The sequence below is a fragment of the Montipora capricornis genome, chromosome 2 (genome assembly GCF_036669925.1).
Source record: "Montipora capricornis isolate CH-2021 chromosome 2, ASM3666992v2, whole genome shotgun sequence".
In the NCBI taxonomy this organism is placed as follows: Eukaryota; Metazoa; Cnidaria; class Anthozoa; order Scleractinia; family Acroporidae; genus Montipora; species Montipora capricornis.
The window spans coordinates 44367418-44389077 of NC_090884.1; the positions used below are offsets into that span (position 1 = coordinate 44367418).

The 21660-nt window shown below is 40.3% G+C and overlaps 1 protein-coding gene and 1 non-coding gene across 3 annotated transcripts in view; both read left to right on the plus strand.

The window, feature by feature from the left end:
• Positions 1 to 4810: 4810 nt before the first annotated feature.
• Trnai-gau (transfer RNA isoleucine (anticodon GAU)) lies at positions 4811 to 4883 on the plus strand. The gene has a single exon. It is a non-coding gene; the product is annotated as a tRNA-Ile (tRNA).
• A 2260-nt stretch (positions 4884 to 7143) lies between these two features.
• Positions 7144 to 21660, plus strand: part of LOC138023272 (sushi, von Willebrand factor type A, EGF and pentraxin domain-containing protein 1-like) — a 33256-nt gene continuing 18739 nt past the window's right edge. Inside the window, exons 1-9 of one of the 2 annotated variants that reach the window (XM_068870297.1) lie at positions 7144 to 7354; positions 7453 to 7545; positions 7630 to 7773; positions 9103 to 9276; positions 15879 to 16076; positions 17770 to 17946; positions 18459 to 18632; positions 20699 to 20878; positions 21389 to 21571. In XM_068870297.1, the coding sequence (XP_068726398.1) occupies positions 7470 to 7545; positions 7630 to 7773; positions 9103 to 9276; positions 15879 to 16076; positions 17770 to 17946; positions 18459 to 18632; positions 20699 to 20878; positions 21389 to 21571 (1306 nt within the window). In that variant the 5' untranslated portion in view covers positions 7144 to 7354; positions 7453 to 7469. The other variant, XM_068870290.1, reaches the window with a different exon arrangement.

Here is a 21660-nt window from a genome sequence, read left to right on the forward strand (position 1 = left end):
TGAAGCGACGAACTTTAGATGACTAGTTCGGATACTCTACTACTGAGCATAGAGGAAACTCCAGAGACAAGAATTGTTCTTTAAATTAATTTTCTGGAGGAGTCGTTTTGTAATTTCGTCAACACTATTTTTGTCACGTGAAGCTATGATCCTCTCAGAGAAGAGAAGCCTAAAAAATTCAGGACTTTTTTTGGTAGTGTATTGTGGTGTCACCGGGTTGTAAGAGTGAGTGTAAGTTCGTGCTCTGGGAAGTTCGTAGAGGGTAACTTTCTCCTATCAAGTTAATGAAGGAGATATTTTGTTTGATTATCCGGCTCTTAGGTTACGAAATCTGAACAGGTTGAGTTCTTTTTATCAAGTGCAAGGAACTTGAAAGTGTCCCTTCGAAACCTGTAGTCTTATTTGATGTGCTCGTTGGGTGCCTTCATGTTAAACACGCGCAGAAAGTCAGCTCGATAAGATCCACGTTCCTTGTGAATCCGCATCAGAAGAAAGGAGAAGAAAGGAGTGAGGGTTAAAACGGCAATTGGGAATGCCGAGCTTGTTCGTGATTGGGTCAAGTTGGTGATCCAATAGCCTGTCCACTTGATGGATTTCGACCACGTGGAAATAGGCGATAGAACTTGGAAAAGAATGTGGTCGAGCAAAAGTGTATGAGTTAACTGAGCGAATCCCCCGTATTTGGTCCTATTCCGATATTTGCACTTCTCGTGTTTTTTGGCGATTTGAGCTTGAAACGTTCTTAACATGTTCGTAATATCGGGTGATACGTCCGACTACAAACTGACGCGTTCCTCAGTGTATCATGCAATAAGAACATCACACGTTACTGTTAAACAAACGTTCCCAAGTACGTTTGCTCATTTGAGATATATAAAAACACAAAACATCATGGACTGCAGAATTTGCATAATCAAGCAAATTGTCAAGGTATTTAAATCAGGAAATAAAAATACTACTCATATCGATCTTATCTCAGCAACTGATGTTAGAATTCAAAGATTAGAGACTGCTGCGGAGTTTTTTTTTTCAGTAAATAGTTTGCTTAGAAAAACGTAATTAGGCTGCACACTTGCCTCTGTAAAGGTGAAAATATGCAACTTTTAATAAGAGACTCAACCTCTGTAGTCAACTTATCCATTCAGCTTATCATCTTTAAAGATTCATTTAAAAGCTAAGTAAGAGACCCTAACAGCTTTTAAATTTGCAATGATCTCCTCCCACCCCGGCCAAAAGACCTCTCTCCTCCTTCTTTCAATCGTCTTGGTCCATTATAGCGGCTATCATCAAAGTAATACTTCTGCATTGTGTGAAACCCACTTTAGAAGTAGGGTTCTGGGTACATTCTAACTCCACAAATAACACGGGTGTATGGTGTCTACACTTCTTGAATGTGGATTTTACATGTGGATCTGGTGTCTTGACTGATGAGGTAATAAAAAGGATCACGGTTGAACCTGATCGCGGCAGAGACGGCTATTATCTGTGTCTCACTTGAAGCATTGCCTTCAACAATTGCTGTGATCTCTGACTTCCAGAAGTCGAAGCTGGTAGTGCGACCAATGCTAGCAAGATCAGGGAGTGCAAAATGTCTGCATTTAGTCAAAATGCCTCTACCAAGTTAAGTATACCTTGAAATACTCTTGGACGACACCCCTCGTAAGTTTTGTATATGAAACAACCCTTCGGTCTGGCAAGACTACGCCACCCAAATAGGTGTTATTCCATGAGCGTGAGCGTAAAATGGGTTGCCTGTGGTTCATGATACACAAAAACAGAGGCCACTGAGTTGGGTGGTCTTGAAGGCGCGGAAACTGGATTTTCCCAGGAGTAATGCTGACTGCGCCAATCCAACAATAACAAAGAAAAAAACCCTAGAAATCCATTTGGCCGAAGAGGAAAATACGATAATACTCTTTATTTGTTCACCAACATTTTGCTTAAGCATTGTTTCCTGTTTCTCGTGGGACTTACAATGGTCCCAAGAGAAAGCAAAAACAATGCTTACTCAAATTTTGGGTGGACAAACAAAGAGTATTATGGCGTTTTCCGCTTCAGCCAAGAGGTACTCCTGATAACTCCTACAATGGAAGAGGCAGGCCAGGGCATCGAGCTCGATTGCAGCATATTTCTCATCATTCTCAGAGCTGCTCAGTCCCGAAACGAAACATTACTTAACTTTTGTTTCCTTCCCTCAGAAGCGAAACGTATCTCTTTAGGGTATCTTCTTTCTATCGTCTTATGTGGTTCTAATACAATCTTGGACAAAAGTAGTAGAGACATTCTTCATGTTTAGTCCGTTAAACAATAACTACAATAAAAGCCCTAAAATAACCCCTCCCCCTTCCCCACCCAAAGTAAAGTTGTTTGTGAAAAGCGGAAATAGCCGGGGTATCAACCAAAATTCTTTTTATTTTATTTTTATTTTTTTTTTTTGGGGGGGGGGGGGCGGGGGGGGTGGGGTAGGGGATACGGTTGCCCACAACTGTCACATCAAAACCAAATGCTCACAGCAAATTCAAATGACTCGCAACAATTACAATTACCAAGTTTTTCACAAATGGCAAAAAAAACCATCAATTTTTGAAAAAAATGTCTGATGAATCCTTTTTTCTAATGTCGACAGTTTCGTCTTGATATTGTTTACTAATTCCCAAAATGTTTACCCTGGTAGTACGGCTAGGTTTTGAAAAAAAGGCCTTTGAAATGGCTAGTTTCCGTTCCCCCTTCAGGAACTTGGTCACTTTATTTAGCATCTTCCCCAGATTTGCATTTATTTGTTAGGTAAAATTACATTTTACATCAATTGCAGTGACTCAAACTTCAGAAGAGACATCCTGTTGCTTAATTTCACATATTTCAAAATCTTGATCTTTTTCTCAGGAAAACTGTAGTAAGCCACCTCATTTTTTCGCAGGTAGCGGCTTCATATATGACAAATATTCTTAGACGTCTTGCATCGCTGGCTGGAGGTGACTGAAGACGCCTAGCATGTTAATTTGTAATTTACTGCTGGTGATTTGTAATTGCTGTGAATGATTTGAATTTGTTGTAAGTGATTTGAATTTGCTGTGAATGATTTGTAATTTGCTGTGAGCATTTGGTCTTGATGTGACAGTTGGGGGCCACCGTAGGGAAGGGGGGTTCGTAAATGGCTTGTTTTATGTCATTGAAAGAAATTTGTTTTCATATAAAGAGATAAATAGGAAGTGTCTCCACAATTTTTTCCAGAACTGTAGCTTGAATATAGAATAAACAGAAAACTACCAAAATAAAATTCTAAACTGTAATCTAAGGCTAAACACGCGGTAAAGGAAAATCAAATAAAGAACAAATAGAAAGCTCTTTCACCAAACGATCGAAGAAAAACTAATCCGCCCTATTGCAAAATGGCCGCCATTTTAGTATTCTTTTCGTGCAAATTGACCCTTATGGCCTCGCTTTCAAACGCAAAATTCAAAAGAATATTTAACCTTGAACGAGGCCACAAGGGCCAATTTGCATGGAAACAAAAGAATACTAAAATGGTGGCCATTTTGCAATAAGGTGTATTATTTGAGTACGACATGCAAGAAACGTGAGGAACCACAAAATTGGAAATTTATACCACGAAAGCGGTTGACAAACTAATAACACCAAGGTGCGAAACTATCGAGAGCAGCTTCCATTCAACAACTGTTGTTTCTCTACTTCTGAAAAAAAGTAAATTCGCATTTCAAGCGCTAATTCAGATCTCTTACTCTTCTCTCAATCTAATAGGCCATTTCCGAGTTCATGTCTGCCTCCTCTTCAAAGCGAGTCTAAGTGCAGAGTTTTTGTTATGAAAATTAGTTTTCATTCATACGTAAAGTAGAACTAATTACCATCACAAATACTTCGCACTTAGACTCGTTTTGAAGAGGAGGCAGACATGAACTCGGAAATGGCCTATTGAATGTTGATCCGAAAGTCTCGTTTCCGGGGAACTTTCGCACGCTCTGAAACGGACACTGCTGAAACGTCACGGGTTTCAACTGCAATAACATCTGCTGGATGCAAAAGCAAATTCATAAACACGTTAACCTGAAGTAGGGCAAGATATAAACGTGACGAACACAAAAGCAATGGAAATGAATCACAAATAAAACGCTTTGACTACCTGAATGATTATGGGTTACAATGAAGGGACAGACTGCTGAAAACTCCAAAGTCGCTTCCCATGCTAATTGGTAATGTAAACATAGTGAGTAGTAATTCGAAATATGACAAATAGAGTGAGCCGAATCAACATATTTTAACTATGAAATGATATATGAAATGGATCATATATGAACTGCGGATATGAATCAAGTAAAGCCATGATCCTCGCAGTTATCGACGCAATTTTTGCAATTGCTTAGAGAGGCCTGAAAAATTCAGGACTTCAACGGGGTTTGAACCCGTGACCTCGCGATACCGATGGAACGCTCTAACCAACTGAGCTATGAAGCCACTGACGTTGGGAGCTGGTCATTTGGGGGTTTTAATGTTCCCGTAAGGAATAAATCAACGATGAAATGATATATGAAATGGATCATATATGAACTGCGGATATGAGATCAAGCTCAGAAGGTTAGAGCGTCGCATCGCTATCACAAAGTCACGGGTTCAAACCCCGTTGAAGTCCTGAATTTTTCAGGCTTCTCTACGCAATTGCAAATTGCGTTCATAACTGCGAGGATCATGGCTTTACTTGATTTCATATCCGCCGTTCATATATGATCCATTTCATCGTTGATTCATTCCTCACGGGAACATTAGAATCCACAAATGGCCCGCTCCCAACGTCAGTGGCTTCATAGCTCAGTTGGTTAGAGCGTCGCACCGATATCACGAGGTCACGGGTTCAAACCCCGTTGAAGTCCTGAATTTTCAGGCTTCTCTACGCAATTGCAAAAATTGCGTTCATAACTGCGAGATTCATGGCTCGACTTGATTTCATATCCGCAGTTCATATATGATCCATTTCATGCATCATTTCATCGTTGATTCATTCCTCACGGGAACATTAGAACCCACAAATGACCAGCTCCCAACGTTAGTGGCTTCATAGCTTAGTTAGTTAGAGCGTCGCACCGGTATCGCGAGGTCACAGGTTCAAACCCCGTCGATATAAAGTCCTGAATTTTTCAGGCTTCTCTACGCAATTGGGAAAATTGCGTTCATAACTGAGAGGATCATGGCTTTACTTGATATTTTATATTTTCTCCCGCCCTTACCATTCCGAAAACGAAACACTTTTCTTTTTTAAATAGCTCCTTGTTGAAATAGCTTATTGTTTGTCAATAATTGTTGCATAATTCTTGTCACCTCGCTATCGTATGCGAATCATTTTGAACACAATCCATCCATGAAGACAGAAAAATCTCACAAAAACCTTTTACAGACAAATATTTGTTATTAAAGGGAAGGAAAAAACTTTATTCCGTGAGTGCAAATAAGCCTTGACACCCGGTACGCCGCAACTAAATAAATTTCCCAAGAGCAAGCAAGCTTTTTTTCAAATAGTTCCTGACTAACAACAATTAGTCAAATTTCCAATTGTTTTTTTACCTCAAAGACTGTGCAGAGTTGCGTACAAGTAAACAACAGATCACCGATCCGCTTAAGCTGTTTGATTAATCAAGGCTCTGAGTTTGATATCCATTCAGAAAAAGTTACGAGATAATTTTCTTTCATTTGGTTTCAGTGATGTAGATAACATCACAGTTAGTAAAATATTAGAAATACAGCTCACATATCCGAGGGTGAAAGATGAAATTATTGTCGAAGTCCATTGCTCGTCGCTTTGAAGATTCCAGATATCTATTTTCATCGCCTGTCTTATTTATCCAATTGAAGTTCCATTCTTGGGCTCCATAATGGTATATTTTGTTCAAAGATCCACCAAAACTCCATTCGCGCGTTACATAAAATCAACCTGCAATGGAGTCGAAGTCATTGGAAAAAAAATTAAAAGTATTATACTGTGTCCGCCAGATATATCTACGCATTTCTACTACCCCCTAAAACCTACCAAAAGTACGCGCAGAAGACTCCAGGCAGAAACTGACACTACTTAGCAGGGGAGTGACAGGAAAGACTCTTCCCGACAAGGAAAAGAAAAAGAAAACGGATGAATTCAACTCGTTTTCTGACTGCATTGCCATATGGCAACCCAGTAATTACCCTGGACGAACTTGTCAAGTTCCATTGATCTTTACACAGGCAACCCAAACACAATTTCTTAGCCTTAAGGATAGGAGCAAATTTCGAACTAGCCCAGAACGCCTCAAGTCGACGCAAGGACACAAGGTGAAGTAAAAGTAAGTTTAAATTATTTATTTTTGTTGCTGTAAACTAGGATTAGCCGATTTTTTCGGCATTTCATGTTTCCCATATAAACCCTACAAATCATTAGGTTGACCGAGCTTTTGAATCGCCTACGATCTTTACAGAGTACTGGACAACACTTTCGTCCGTGTCACTTGTCGGAATGGTGGCCAAAATACTTGTGTTTTGACCGAAAGCTAGTTTGTTTCGGTCAGGCATGCCATGTCACACAAGTCGCCTTTCCTTGTTGTCTGTACAAGGGTAAAAGTCTTGCCGTTCCAAATCTTCCTGGTTTGATTGGAATGAGCTGTCTGCAGTGGACTTTTCCTTTGAGGCCTATATAATTGCTGAAACCAACGTAATATTAGTTCTACAAATGTTTGTATCTTGTACAAGTTATTTTAATCAGTTGGGCCATCGGACCTGGGCGCCAAGGTGTTTGCTGCCAAGTGCAGGTATCACAAAATCTGGAGGAAGCTATCCCTGGGCTTACAGCGCTTCGTTCTAATTCGCTCCTCGGTCGTATGGGCCATAACATTTGGCTACGAAAGCTAAATTTAAATTTATGCTTCTCATCGCAGCCAAGAAGATAACCTGTTTTAATCATTAGGTAATTTTTTCACTTTCTCCTCTCTCTTCTAAAATGATATTTCATTCGCCTTGATATAAGCGCCCAGGCCAGCGTAACGAGAAATGTTCCAAGTTATGGTCGCCGCAAACGAAGGGATTGCATGACACGCATTATGTGACCACAGCTGCTAGCTTACGTGTAGCCGTACCCTCCCCCCGAAAGAAAAACCTTTTTCTTTCGTGGGGAGGATACGGTTACACGTAGGCTTCACAGCCATTAGCCCTCTCCCGTTTATGAATCCAATCGTCATAATTTCTCACCCCCACTGTGGTGACTGACAAAGAAAAAATACGGTTTGGAAACCGCCCAACATTTTTGGACACATGAGATATGAATGACTGATCTCATGTCCCAAAGGATTTGTGTTTCAGCGGGATGAACGAGTTCCTGTTTGTATGTGGCTCATCGTCAATCGTCAATTGAGAAAGGCAATCTTTGAAAACCAAGACGTTACAAATATTGTGCATTGAATATTTATATATTTCTCGCAGATTTTACCGAAGAAATAATGTGGAAGAAAGCCCTCGCAATTGCAGTGTTGGTAGTTTTGTATCCAAATATTGAATGTAAAGAGAATCAAGGAGGTGAGAATTTGTAATTATTGTATGACATTGACGACATTCATCCCAATTTGACTGAACACATAAAATGTCAATGCTCGTTTTCAGATTTGAAGAAATCAACGGATTGCCGTCGAACGAATAAGGAGGCTTACAAATATTGCTCGAAATCTTGTCTGTCCGATCGAGATTGCAGGAAAAATCACAACTGCTTATGCGATGGTGACTGCGGGATGACTTGCGTAAGAAACAGTAAGTAAACCAGGAAATGCCTTTCATGGGTGCCACGATTTATTTCGTTCGTTGCTTCGCTTATGTTATATATGACCAAGACACAGTGGTAATTGGCTGTAACGATTCATGGCTGTGGCTAGCCTGCGAGCCAGCTCTCTCGCTGGCGCGTGGAGAAAAGCCACTGGCATCGCGCCAGGGTCACCGTAAACAGTGCCGTTTAAGTAATAATTCTGACTATTCGCAGAGCTATTCACAGTTTTACGTTGATTCCCTCTCGTCTGGCAGAATCTGGAAGATGTTAACCTGACGTATTTCTCGACCCCCTCCCAGTTGAAGTCTGAAAGACAGAGGATATAATAATAATATAAACATTTAAAGAGCACAAATTCTAGATATGAATATGGTCAAATGCCCATTACAGCCAAAATTACCTTCTATTCAACTAATTAAAACAAGAACTTAAAAATTAGGACAAGTAAATTTTCAGAAATTTCCGATGTTATTCGCATATACTGAAATGAAAGGGCCCTACGAGACATGGAATATATTCTTTATTCAGATACAGATATTCATATCGATGAACTGGAAACATACGAGGAACAGTCAGAGAGAGATAGCAAACAAGCTGACGAACACAAAATGGTCGTTTTGCAATAAACGTTACGAATTAACGTCTGTGACAGCTGGCCCGCCTTTAGGTAGAATGCATGACTTTGGTGACCAGCTGTGTGGTCAAAATAACTTGTTTTCAGGGCCGGAACAAAGTGAGAACTCGATTCTGCGAAAACTTCATGCCGTTTCGAAAGATGTGCCTCAACGCGTTTAGTTCTACTCTATACTTTGAGACGGCGCAGGGCAGTTTATCATTAGTAGCGTCTCAGTTTGCGAACAGTAAGAGCGACGTTGGGTGATTTGTTTTGTCAGACATTGAAATTTGGCATCTTCTTATGACACATTAAATTTCATAATTTCATACCCCGGCTCTAAATAATTCGGTTTCGGCTTCTTCTTTTCAGGCTTTTATATGGCTAACCTATAGATTTCTTGACCGACCACTTAAAATGAACGTTGGTACATTGCTATTACGTATGTGACATGTGCACGTTTTCGTTACGAAGACGTCACTCCAAAGGATGCACAGTTCTGTTTGAAAACTAGACTTGCTCCAAGCCACCCTCTCGAAAGCCTTCGATTGAGAAGGCAAAGCGAACTTCAAGTGAGGTCGCGAAGCCAACCAGCCCACCCAACCAGCCGTCGCTTAGCGGGAAAAACATTTAAAGGACTTTGAGAAAGTCTATTTGAAAACTTGATGGCTTAAATTCCCATCCTTTCTATTTGTGTTTTTAGATGTGAAGTGCGTGGATCCACCAAAAGGGAAACTTTTGCGAATCCGGTTAAGTAATGGTCGTTCCTTTGGCAGCGTCGTTACGTATTCATGTCCCCCATCATACACGTTGCGAGGCTCATCCAAAAGAACCTGCAGATCCAAAGGAATATGGGATGGAAAAAAGGCTCGCTGTAGTGAGTATCTAATATTGATTCTAGAGTAAATAGTCCTCTGGAACAAATTTTCCCTCTGTTATCCGTAAATCGTATCAAAAAGTGCCTAATTAGATGACCAAGTTTCCATTTTTTGGACATTCGAATTTTAAGAATGTCAATAAAGGTAGACCCATTTTGTTATAGGCAACCTATTAGGTATAGGAGGGATTAATTAAAATTAAACTTCTGTTGAACCTTGTTTAATGGACGGAAATTCCAGTATCGCCGCTTTTCTTTGAGCAACGTTATTATGGCAGTTCAACAGAAAATGAGGGGACAGAGAGGGAGGCTCCCTCTCTGTCCCCCTTATTTTCTCTTGGGCAGTTTAATTATGGTTTAAGCCACTCCTAAACTCAGTTTTCAGGCCCAAAGTACCTTTGAAGGGCATTTTCCAGCATTCCATTTCCAAATATTTTCCAGGGAAGCAGCCCCACGCACAACCATAAAGGGATGAGTCTATGCATGTGGCCATCACCGCCAAAAGTACAAGAAATTGAAATGGAACAGAGATGGATGGTTTGCCAAACGAAATAAGTGGTTTTGAAATCAAACTGTCGAAATACAAAAGGTTAAGTGTCTTTTTGCGAAACGATTTGGTCAAAATTGAAATGGTTTAAATTGTTTTGAAATGGTTCAGACGCCGATGTTCAAACGGAATGATCAGGTCTGACAACAAAGGATCTTGTGCACCGTAGCAGAATGCTTTAGTCAAAGAATGCAAGATTCAGCTAATTGATAAATGACGTAACTCACCGGCAAATGGTTTAATCAAGTGTCAAATGGTTTAATAGACGGGCAATCGATTCAGTGCAAAGTCAAATGGACAAGACAAGACAAAAATGGTTTAGCTGAAAACGGAACGATTCAATTAACCGAAGGACGACTTAACTCACCGGAAAATGGTTTAATCAAGTGTCAAATGGTTTAATGGCCGGGCAAGTGATTCAGTGCAAAGTCAAATGGACAAGTCAAAACTGAAAGACTGAAAGACTGAAAGATTTAGTCGACGGGGGGTCTGACGTAAATATCTGTCTTCAGCCCGATAAAACTTGGCGCGAACCCGGCAGGCTTTTTGTTTACCGGGTGAAATCGCTTTTCTTCCTTCTTTTTGGATGAAGTATTCTTTTACTAAAAAAGAGTTAGAAAATATAGAAACTGGACAAAACGGCAGAGTACCTAAGGAGCAAGGATGGCACAGTTGGTTTATGGGAGGCCTTCGTGCAAGAGGTCCTGAGTTCGATCCCCGGATCTCCAATCCTTGTTTCGAATTCTGTCTTTTCAGTGTAGTCTAAGTAACTTTAAATGACTGTAAAACGGAGCACTGATGGCGAGGCGGGAGTAAAACGAGCGCACCGTCGACCTCAGGTTTGTCAGTTGAATTACTGTTACGATTTATCGACGTTAAATATGGTTGATTTACTTTAGTTTACTTTTTTTCCTTAAAACAAGCTTTAAGACAGAAAAACAAACAAAATTTTCATTCGTATTCATCAATATAAAAAGATAATGGAATTTGGTCTTCAGGTGCCCCTAAAAAGCCATGATTTTCTGTTTGCAGACAATCAAAAGCGGACGTGTGGGGAATAGAATATATAGCCCATACATACCTTCAAGTTCAGTAGATCTAGTTTAATGTAGCATTAGATTATAAAGATGTAAAGTCGTTTTTAAATCGAACACCGGCGAAAAACACCGAACCGACGAAAAAAGGAGAAAATCTATTTTCTGGTTACAAAAATCTTATTTCTACGGCACACCCTAAATTAAGACTAGAAATAGTTTTCACTACATCTGCCCCCGCGTAAGATAATACGGATGGCAGTTGAGGTATTTTCCAATTAATAAGTGCTGCACATTGTGATCTCTTCATGTTATTTCACATGTAATTAGTAGTAGGTAAATGAAAGTGAAAGATGCAAGGAAAGGATGGGCAACAACAAACAGCATTTATTTTCAATTTCCATCAAGGTTTATTGATACCCTATCAATTGAAAAGCAATTTACGACGTAATGCCTTGAAAATATGATAGTAAAACAGGAACAGAATATTCAATGACTAGAAGACTTCAAGGCAACATTTTGTACTACGTCATCTTTTTGATCCATGCATGTGGTCTTTCCACGGCACCGTAAAATACCATAAAATATTGAGGAACAAAACTCGCTTGTTATATTCGGATCGCTGATTATTATTATCTGTGAATAACTGTTGTAAAAATGATCGAAGATTGTTTGAAACTGTTGATACTGAGACTATGGTTTTGCTTTCTGATGTTGCGTCTAGTAGCAGTTTCTGGCCGAGTCTGTTGCTCCAGTTTCTGATTTCATTTGTGTCTGACAAATCGTCGCCCCTGTTTATGACTTGTGCCTGAAAAATCGATCTGTGACCCAGGCAATATGATTTTCCATCAGATACTGTAATATTTGATTTTCAAAGTAAAAGGAATCACTGTAAATATTCAAAAATTACTCACTTCAATCGCTATATTAATACTCCTTGTGACTTTCTGCCTCTTGACTCAAGTTACCCAACCCAGAACACCTCGCGAATTCGGTGAACAATACCTATACCACCTTGCGCACCCTGGTTAAGCAATACCGATACCATCGTGCGCGCTCGGTTGAGCAAATCGAGATTGCTTTCCCCTATACAATATCTACCAATGTATATACTAATTTACATATTTTCCCTTTTTACGCGGGGGCTTCTAGGTTGCCTCCTCGGCCAAAACCCTGCGGGGGCAATAACATGAATGGCTGAATTTAAACTCGATGACAGATGAATCTCAGAAGCTAAGAATCCTGCAACCCACAAGGGAAACCAATTAGGTGTTAGGTCTGTCAGAAACTATGAAGGAAATGTGCATTGGATCCTATCCCCAATAGAGAGTCTGGAGAGACCTTGTTCATAAATACTAATTGAAAAGAATTCAGCCGGAGGGGGGAGGGGGGGGGAGGGGGATACTCTCAGAAAAATAAAAAAAAATTGGATGGGAATGTGCTGCCCGCTTCCTGAGACCCTTACCCTATTCAGACCAAAATGTGCGATTTTCCCTACCCTACTGCAGTCCTGACCAAACATTTGATACCTTATTTTAGGCCTATTTCAGCTGTTACACGGTTGGCGTAATAATTTGAGAAGGACTTTTGTTGATGGTCTTTTCTCCTAATGATAAAGAAGTAGCTTCTTCTAAAAAATATGCCCAATTCAGGTCAATTCAAGACTTGAGTGCACAAACCATACCCTACTTCAGACCAAAACGGTCAAAAGCGATACCCTGTTTCAGACCAAAACACCTAAAAAACTGTACCCTTTGAGGCTCCCCCCTTCCCCGATTTTCAACCATTATGTGAAGCAAACGATGACACTCAACACAATATACAAGAATGTTTAGCATTCATTGCACCATTGTCAGCATTGGCATAAGGGAAAATGTTCTGTAGACCAAGCTTGTAGCACAAACGTCATAATTTTGTCTCCCTTCCACAAGAAATAGCACAGTCGTGTAAACCAAATGAGTTTATTTTGGGATGCCTGCTGTGAACCACCCGAGGTGTACATGCCCCTGAGCACATATGCATGCATACAATCGCATCAAATGCACTAAATACAATCCTCAGATGAAAACAATACCTTACACGGATCAATATAGGGTGCAAGGCACTGACATCTCAACTCCAGAAAATCGGGATTAAAAGAGCTGGGCAACCGCTTACCAAGATACTACTACGGTTATACGGAGGCCAGAAAAAAACCTGCCAAAAGAAAAAAAAACGTTTGGGGAAAAAACAACGGGAAATATCGGTAGAAACCATGGCCCAAACTCTAAGTCGTTAGCAGCCCATCCTACGAGGCTTTACAGTTCAAACAAAACTATAGTTTTAAACTAAAAGAAACTTGGCATCAGCCAAAGGTTAAAGATTGGTTCTGAGGGCCTTGATGGATATCATATTCTTTACTCCCTATTATATACCAATGCATCATTACCCATGATGCTCGAGCTTAAGGTCCAGGCCTTGTCGTATCTCGCGCCGACAAATATTATTTATGCCTAATTCGCAGGCTCAATCGTTAGAAATACCATTTTAGGATTGTCGTTGATTCTCCTGAACGAGCGACCCCCCTCCCTTTTAATGGTGTTTTTTACTCGTAATAGGTACACGGAAAACATATTTAAAGGACAAAAAATTTGGATGGTAGAAGTTGTAGTATTTTTATATAAATGACATGAAACAGCGTTTGAGGCCAGGCACCGAGTGTGAGACGGTGATGTAGCGGTCCAATTTGCTTACATTTCTTTGCAAGATCGAGCAATTTGAAATCACCTCACAGAAAGATTTTAGCTCGGACAAACACGTAGGCTCAAGTTTTCAGTAATATTCAGTGGCTTTTTCCATAAAAGAACATTTTTTTCCGGTTGATCAAGTTTCGATCACTTCTCGCGTAATTTGAATATAGGGAATGCAACGCGAAAACAAGCACGGTGACCCCATCTTTTTATTGCTCTTTTCTAGTGTCCTGTGCATTTATATCAATTGTGCCAAGTTTGACAATAATCTGGTTAGTACGTCATTTTCAAGGGAATTACCATAAGGACCCTTCTTTTTAGTCAGTCGTGAAGTCAATGGTCAGGATATCACGCAAAGCTCGTTGTGTGACATCCCGAAAGAAGGCTGCGAAGGAGACTACGTTCTTTGCGAGACCCTACTTCGACATAGTTTCCATTTCACGTAGCACAAAAACAGAGTAAAGCTATCGAGAAGACAACTCCGAACTTGGACACAGGACCTTATCTTAGGTGAATTTATAAACAGCTACATTTTGCCCTGCTCTCAGAAACGAAAAGAAAACTTCATCCAAAAAGCGGGAGGAAAACAATTTCACGCGGATAACAAAAAAGTATGTCAGGTTCGCGCCAAGTTTTATCGGGCTGACGACAAATATTTACGTCAGACCCCCGTCGATTTAATCATAACAAAGTTTTTTACAAATTGTCCGCCAATCAGGATGTGTGAATTTGATTGACAGTCACGCCTCCTTCGGCAAAGTTCGCACAGTTGTAAGTTGAATACCGTTGCATGAAAGTTTGTTGAGTGGCCACGGGAAGGCGCGTTGCACTGTAAGTGGTCCGTCGATTAGTTGAATCGTTCTTTCTTTAACTAAAACATTTCAGTCTTGTCTTGTCCATTTGAATTTGCACTGAATTGATTGGCACTTGATTAAACCATTTGCCATTTGTCAATAGACCTTTTTTACCGATACGGCGGCCATTTTGATTTCTATTGTTTCGAATAGCTATTATGGGATGCCCAGGGGGCAAATACACATTAATTTGCCCCCTGAGGATCCCATAATGTCTTTCGAAACAATAGAAATCAAAATGGCCGCCGTATCGGTAAAAAGGTCTATTAGCTGAATCGTGCCTTCTTAGACTAAACCATTCTGCTACGGGGCACAAGATCATTTGTTGTCATTTCGTCGATGGATGGATTCTCAGTTGAATAAACCAATTTGAATTAGTCTGTTCCGTTTTAACATTGGCGTCTGAACTATTTCAAAACAATCTACGCCATTTCAATTTTTACTAAACTGCTCCACAAAAGAACACTTAACCTTTTGTATTTCGACAGTTGCATTTCAAATCCACATATTTCGTGTGGCAAACCATCCTTAAACCATTTCTGTTTTCTCTGTTTAACTTCGTCCATATTGTATAAACTCTCTCCACCCAGGTGTATAATTGGGTACCGGCGAATCTAATGCTGTGGGTAACCCTGCAATGGACTGGTATCCCATCCAGGGGGAAGTAGAAATACTCCTAGTCACTTCATGCTACAGAAAATGGAGATAAGCGCCGCCCTGATGGGCCTTTTAGGCTCGTAGCAGACTTTACCATATTGTATAAAAGGATAGTAAAGCAAGTATGGACAGGGAGTCCACAACACCGAAACCATGTACTGTGGTTCCAAACAAAAATTGTAAATTATAATGAGAGTAAAAGCAGCAAGTAATACTACTCTTAAGTGGTCGGGCCATGTTGCACTTCAGGCAGACAGATTTCCAGGTTTGAGGATTGACATGCAGGATCGTATAGATTCAGGAGAGCGTTCATGTAATATTCAAAAGTTTGACTTTGAAGGATTTCAGCCATATGGAGTTGACTCTAATAGAAGAAGGTAGAGAGTTCCAAATCCTGCTTGTGCGGATGAAGAAAGAGCGTTGATAGGTTACAGTTCGGCATTTCTTTGTAGTATAGGTGGTAATGTAATTGTTATGGGATGATCTTGTTTATCTTGTAGTCTTCCGAGGAAGCAGTAGAATGTCACTGTCAATGTCTATTAGACCATTGGTAGCCTTCTATAGGAATATCAAGTCCAGCATTATTTGCTTGTTCATATCGTTATCAATTAAACGAACTGTTAGGTTTGAATCGAGCTGAATCCTCTGAAAGAAATATTGTTTTAGCCTCATAGTTCGCATTTGACGAGTTACAAGTTTCAGCCTTTAGAAATGAACGAATTTTGACCCAGTCAGCTTACTTTCCTTAGTTTCAACATTTACCAAGTCTCTTTCATTCTAGAAAAATTTTGCAAAGACCCGGGAGAGATACAACATGGAAGCAGAAGAGTCGACGGTTTGCAAGTCGGAAGGTTTATCTATTATAGGTGTTATCCCCATTATTATAAAATGGAAGGAAGCGCTAAAATCGAATGCCAAGACAAGGAAGGAAAGAATGGAGGAAATCCAGAATGGAGTGCACCAAAACCAGTTTGCAAAGGTAAGTATTAAGACTAGAAGTAACGATACGTTAGAGGGTGTGGGCGATTCTTTGTCTTTTTTTTTTTTAAGCAAAGGGAGCGGAGGGGGAGACTCTTTGTGCCATGCCTTATGTTATTGGGGCAGAGGTGTATACGGGAAGGTGATAGTTGTGTTGTAAGATTTCGATGCGTGCATGTTGTGTATCATTTTTGCATGGAAAACCACTTGTGAAAAATACTTTTTTCAAATCCTTTCCGAAAAAACGCTGAAGTGATGAATCTTAAAAATCCGGATTTAGATTTAATACGAAGTATCCTCCTCTAGTGTGGATACTTTGGATTCATGATCCGTTTTTGGATTTCGCCAAAAAACGCAAAATCCGTTTATGGATTCAAGAATCCGTTTTCGGATTTTCCCAAAAAGACGCACCCTAAAGATAGTTTATCGCGCACGCAATACACACTTGTAGCATGATAAGATGAAATGCTCTTATTTTACGTTCCTACAATTTCTTCGTTTTCAAGTTTACCAAACCTTTCAACGGGTGTTAAATCCAACAAAAATTTCTTCCTCCTGTGAATTAAACACAAGTTGTCCTATATAGTTTTTTTTCCCAGATTAAAAATCAAAACGCTGGTTTATTATTGGTGAGAAAATAAAATGATCAGCGAAAAGAAAAAGGCTTTCATTGTGGTAGAGATCAGTATTCAAGTGTTCGCCTGTGTTCAGTGCTGTCAGCTCGAGGGGAAGACACGCATGACACTATTTGAACCAGAATCATCGATACGACGGTGAATTCACTGTTCACTGTTCGTGATTCCTTGCAATGTAGTCCACGAAATTATTTTTCCACTTTCCAGAAATGATAGTACATTGATTCTGTTCATTCACCGCAGCCGTTAATCGCCCTCTGGTCTTTGAGGAATCACAATTCAATAATTGCGGTACTCCTCGCAGCCACTCCAAGAGGAGATGGTTCAACAACGCTTTCCGTTTCCACTCGATAACATGCTGCGAAGAGCAAGTCATACATCAGTGAAATTCTAATAAATAAAGCTTCTTTTCCCATGGAAAACAGAATTATATGGGCTATGTGATGTCCGATGGAAACAGATTTTATTTACTTTACAATCACAGAATTCCAAGTTTTTGGTTGCACCGAAAATGACGACTGACGAGTTGTGGGCGCGCAATGTAAAGTGGGTGACTGGGGTCCTTTAAATGACACATTGATTTTCGCCCTTTGTTAACCGGAAAAAGAAATCTTCTCGAAGGCAAGCACTGGGATCATACCTGCATTTCATCTTCAGTTATCACTTTAATATTTAGACATCGCTAAGGGAGGGGTGGGGTGATTGGGGGGTAAGGGGGTATTAGGCAAAAAGGTTCCGGTGTCTTCGTCTTCGGCTTGCTGTCATTTACCAACACTGAAACTAAATATAGGGCTTCAATGGGATCAGAACAAAACCCACCAACTCGTCTGCCATAATGAGTGCTTTTGAGAGGAGGTCAATTTGTTTGGCGTGTGTGTTCCCGTGGTATTACTCAAGAAGGTGCAATTCGAAGGATAATACGTAATTTTCCTCAACAACTGCGAATAGTGTCACCATTAATCATCGATACTGTTTAATTAAAAACTCATTCATTTCATTTTTTAATTGAATACATTATTAAGTCAATTGTAACAGCTATCTTTTTTTCTCCTTATACAGTGCTAACTTGTCCTCCACCTGTAATTCCGCAAAGGGCCACTATCCTCCATAGGCAAAAAAGGCGTAAAAAATTTTATGCTGGTGAGAATGTTCAATTAATGTGCTCTTCGGGTTACTCAGGCCTTGGAACTTTGATGTGTAATGGTTCTTCTTGGAATGGGGAAATACGATGTACACGTAAGTTTCTTTCCATCAGTTGCTTTGTCTTTGATAGTTATTGCTGAATTAAAGTTGGATCAGCGTTATAATAAAGGTTTCCTTGATTTCAATTGATTTAGCCCGAATTAGCCACACCACCAAACTAGTTTGGCGTTTTGACGTTGGGGAGAACATGAGTATACGACGTAAAAAACGCCACGAAGCAGGAAAGAGATCCAATATATTCATCCCTCATGGGAGTTAACCTCGGGTCACCTTAGTGCAAGAGATCCTACAGCTGCTCCAATGAGGCATCTCATTGTCAGCGCCGGGACACATAGTACACCATCACCGAAGGTCTCCATGGTCCGGATTATTATCTTTTCCGTGCAGCATTGGCTTAGAGGCTATTGATTTTTATTTTACCAACATGAAAAGTGTGTTAAATCAGTTCTTATGCTAAGAGCACGGTTTATACCAACTATTCAATTGTGTTCCCTTGTCGCACGTTGTTTATGTTGATCTTGATACTAATTAATGATCTCTTACAGCCAAGAGCTGCGGCCGTCCAAGGGAAGTAGCGAATGGAAGGATTGTAGGTTTTTTGTACTCGTTTAAGCAAAAGGTACAATACGCCTGTGACGAAGGCTACCAGCTCAGGGGATCGTCTTACAGGCAGTGCCAGGCTAATCAAGAATGGGGCGGTGATGAACCTACTTGTGAAGGTAAAAGAAATCAATCATACAGTCAAATCAATCAATTTAAAATCAACCAAGAAATCTCTTTTTTTTCCAGGTTTTTTATTTATATACTTACAGATACTAGTGCTTACGATTACAACAGTAACTTACAATATCATGCACCCAAACTATCAGAGTTGGACCATTTTGCAGAAAAAGCGCTGCGTTTGTTTGAAATAATGGCAACATATCTTTCATTTTCGATCCTCTACTTATTTAACAAACCAAGAAATATCTGCGTCGTTCGAGTTCGTACACTTAAAGCTCGTGAGACCTTTTAGAAACAGAATACATAAAATAATGAAATAAATGTATGTGTTTGAAGTGTTGGTTATAGACGAAATTTATTGAAGCTGTCCTCGCACTAAGCTAGACAATTTAAGCAATTGTCTACTATAGAGGCTGAATTATGCAGCCAGGTATCTATAGAAGACAACCGCTTAAATCGTTTAAGTAAGTGCGAGGATCGCTTCACTCAATTTCGTTGAATGCATAAAATTATCTCATTTCTAAGTCCACACCCGCAGCTTCAGATGCACAGTAAAATATCCTCACTGCGCAGTCGCGAGCCCCTTCTTCACCTTCTCTGTTCGATAAACAATTTCGCCTAGTGAGAATTGTTAAGACTGTTAGCTGTATATATGGGTTATTGACCATGCTTGTCCCGTCAAGCAAAATGGCTGGATATTGGCAAAGTTTTTTTTTGCGTGTTTATGGACCGAGACGAAGTCGAAAAAGCAAAAAGGAACGAAGCCAATATCCAGCTACCTTGATCGAACAAGCTTTGTCAATAAAGGATTTATTATATGGGATTAAACTCCAAAAAAATGTTCTTTGATCTCACTGGACCTAGCGAGAAATCCCAAGCGGGCAAGATCGGGTAGCAAATCACAGCGCGGAATTTGGTTCATCTTGCCCGCTCACCGAGCTAGTCATATAATAACTTATTTAGAAGTGAGGGCTTGGAAACTTTCCAATTACAACCCTCTCTTTTTTAATAGAGTGCTAACGACTCAGCCGAGTGAAGACGTGAGGTTAGCGATGCGACAGAGCACAAAGCCGCGCGATTGTTTTGGAGGCAAAATTTTCTAGATCGAACCTCAACTAGCCATATAACACAATGTAAACTTGGTTTGATCCCGCCGGAAGGCCGAAACTGTTTGAGGCACTAAGAACACATGTTACTTACGGTGCAAATGGGGTAGCTAGTGTGTTGAGCTTACGCATTTGAACAATTCGTACCTTTCAAAGTGTAACCTGTCTCCTCACCTTTCCAAACTCACCTGGTTTATTCGTGAAGAAGTTAATTTTGTACAAATACATGAACTAATGTAAAGGCGTAATGCGCCCGGGAGAAGGATATATACTACATGTTGCTCGGCAACCCGACAGGCGAAAGGAATCAGAGTCCTGGGCAGGAATCGAACCTACGACCTCCATCACACCGCTCGGATGCGCTACCCATTGAGCTACTAGAACTCACTACAATCAATGTCACAATGTTGGTACACTGACGGAATTAATCGAGCATCCCTCCCTCTCCCACCTTGCAATGTTGCTTAGAAACTAAAACGTACTGAACAGTTAGTTTGGGTGCATTGCGCTATCCAACATCAGACGGGGGAAAGGAGTGGGGTGTCCCAGCGACTTGTGACCGTGATTGTACGTCGTTTTAACTAGCTCCTAAAAGGACAATGTGTCCCACTAGTCTGCGGGCTCTACCAAGTCGTGCGCTTATGTTTATAGAAATACATGAAATGATGGAAAGAACACAGTTAAAACTACCTAGCTCTCCAGTGAGTTCTAGTAGCTCAAGGGGGAGAGCATCCGACCGGTGTTACGGAGTTCGTGGGTTCGATTCCTGTCTAGGACTCTCATTTCTCAGATGTCGTTTCGCCCGTTGCCGACCAAGTTGTAATATCTAAGTTAATTTTGGCAGTTTTTTAAGGTTCCAAAAAATTGAATAGCTGCTGGCAAAACGATTAATACGTTTCATGAAACATTCTAATAACATCACTAAGCACGAGTTCGATTCAATTCATTTTTCAAAGTGGTTGACTGCGGTCTCCTTGAAAAGCCGGATCATGGTAACATCATTGAGGAAGTTGGTACTACCTATGGGAAAAGAATAATTTTTGAATGCGCCGAGAAAGGATATGAATTGGTAGGCTCTAGAGAACGAACATGCCAAGGCGACGGAACTTGGAGCGGACAACCTACAACATGCGAGCGTGAGTAACAAACCGTCAATAAAGTGATCAAGTTTTGCGTTTGCCTGCCGTCATAGGCGAGCGGTAAACGGCTTCTTACCCTATCTTTTTTCTCTCTTCTTCTCTCTTTTTCTTTCTCAAGAGCTGAGGCTAACAGCCAATAATCGGACTTAAAATCAAATAGGTTTCACTTTTTCCGCCAATTTTAGCCGGATGTTTGGTTTGCTGTCTTCCGTAATTTCCTATTTAATTTTTTTAAGGGTGCTAGACAAGTTGCAGTAACCGTTGCGGAAAGTACATTTGAGTTCAATGAAAATGTTCCATTAACGTAGCTCATCATTGTGATAAGTTGTGATAAGTTGCAAGAAACGGTGTGACGTGTAACAGCGTCTTAAATGTCATTGATTTCTCTGGACTATTTCGAACCCATACAATAGTAACGTAATTGAGTATGGTGGGTAACCGATCTATTCAAACCATTTAATACATATATTTTTTATAATTGTTTACATTGTCTTCCTATACTTTCAGTCGTTAAATGTGGGGATCCCGGGGTACCATTAAATGGAAAGAGGATTGTCAGCAAAGGTTTCGTGTACGGCGGATCTGTGAGGTTTGAATGCAATACGAATTACACTCTGATGAAGGGAATGCCAGTCGCCATATACTGTCAAGCCGATAAAGCATGGAGCGGGTCATTACCTCGCTGTCTAGGTAACAACTTTCTCAAAGGCGTGTCTTACATACAAGCAAAGGCACTTATCATCTGAAGGACATGCACCATTAAAATTTAATTGAAGTTA